Source organism: Geospiza fortis, unplaced genomic scaffold (genome assembly GCF_000277835.1).
Source record: "Geospiza fortis unplaced genomic scaffold, GeoFor_1.0 scaffold138, whole genome shotgun sequence".
Classification (NCBI taxonomy): domain Eukaryota; kingdom Metazoa; phylum Chordata; class Aves; order Passeriformes; family Thraupidae; genus Geospiza; species Geospiza fortis.
The window spans coordinates 4,886,544-4,887,856 of NW_005054307.1; the positions used below are offsets into that span (position 1 = coordinate 4,886,544).

At 48.0% G+C, this 1,313-nt stretch overlaps 1 protein-coding gene across 1 annotated transcript in view; it reads right to left on the reverse strand.

Moving 5' to 3' along the window:
* MIOS (meiosis regulator for oocyte development) overlaps positions 1-537 on the reverse strand; it is an 11,754-nt gene extending 11,217 nt beyond the window's left edge. Inside the window, 2 exon segments of the mRNA XM_005418564.3 lie at positions 1-2; positions 4-537. The exon segment at positions 1-2 is cut by the window's left edge and continues 807 nt beyond it. Of these exon segments, the coding sequence (XP_005418621.2) occupies positions 1-2; positions 4-461 (460 nt within the window). The 5' untranslated portion in view covers positions 462-537.
* Between the last annotated feature and the right edge of the window lie 776 nt (positions 538-1,313).

Here is a 1,313-nt window from a genome sequence, read left to right on the forward strand (position 1 = left end):
TCTGGGGCATATTTGCTGCTGATATCCCAGATCAGTACAGAAAAGTCAGCCCGATGTTTATCCAGCCCAGCAGCAAGCCAGTTGCTGTCCAGGGGGTTCCAGGCCAGGGTATTGCACTGCCGAGCGTGCTTGGGAACAAACTCTTTGCCAATCAAATCTTTGGATTTGGAGTTGTGATCTTGCCCGAGGCTGGTAAGCACCACTCGGCCATTGGCCTGTCCAACAGCGAGGAGACACTCAGGATCGTACTTGGGATACCAAGCCACACATTTCATGTAGGGAGTATCCGAGTTTATTGATAGCAGCGTAGCCGTAGTTTCCTCTGACAAGCGCAAGGACCCTGCCTTGAGCTCTGAGCTTACAGCAGAGTCAATGTGATAAAGGCTCAGCTCTGAATCACACACAACAAATCTGTCAACGTGGTGTGGGGCCCACAGGATATCAGGTTTGGAGCCACTCATGGCTAGGGTAAGCTGACACACAATTTAAGGTCTGCTAAGAAGATTCAGGTGATATCCATGCATACGGAAACTGTTGAGAAAATAATTTGTAGGAACATTACCAAAACCCAAGTTCTTTACCTGAAATCATCATTAAACAAACAAAACCAAATTACTTTTAGCCCAAGAGTTTATCTCATAACACATTCCAGGCCAAGTCATTAAGCAATCTCCTCACAACACTTGTTGTTTTTGCTGGTATGTACGTACCGAGGCAGAACCAACACGGCCACCTACAAACTGATGACAACAGGATTTGCTGTGTTTACAAACTCCACACCAGTATTAAGCAAGAAGACATTACCCGAGATGCGCTGTGGCAGGATACGTGGGTGTGCCGCTCGGAAAGAGCCACGCCCTCAAACATCTAGAAGAAAATGTCCCCGCCTAATTAAAAAGCACTAAGTGACAAAAATTAGAGTCTGGCAGTTTTGTCTAAAGCCTGCTCCATAGGCTAGAAAGGCTTCCTGTCTTGGAAGATTTCAACAGAAACTAAAATTGTCATCTTATTGTACAGTTCCCAGTCCCACCACGTGCCCCAATGCTATCCTGTCTCGGCTCGAATTTAGTCCAGCAACATTCAAAAAGGCACATTACTGCCAAAACTCCCTTTACGCTTGCGGCAGCTACTAGCACCACACGTGCCTACATACAAACAGACCCCACAGATCCTACACACTCTGCTATTACTGTGGAAAAGAGAGGCAAGATCGGGAAGTATGAAAAACCAGCATTATTTACTACGCTTGGGCCGCCCCTGTGTGCCTGCAGGTCACCCCCGCCCCCGCCCGCCGCCCGTTCCCGGCAGGAGAC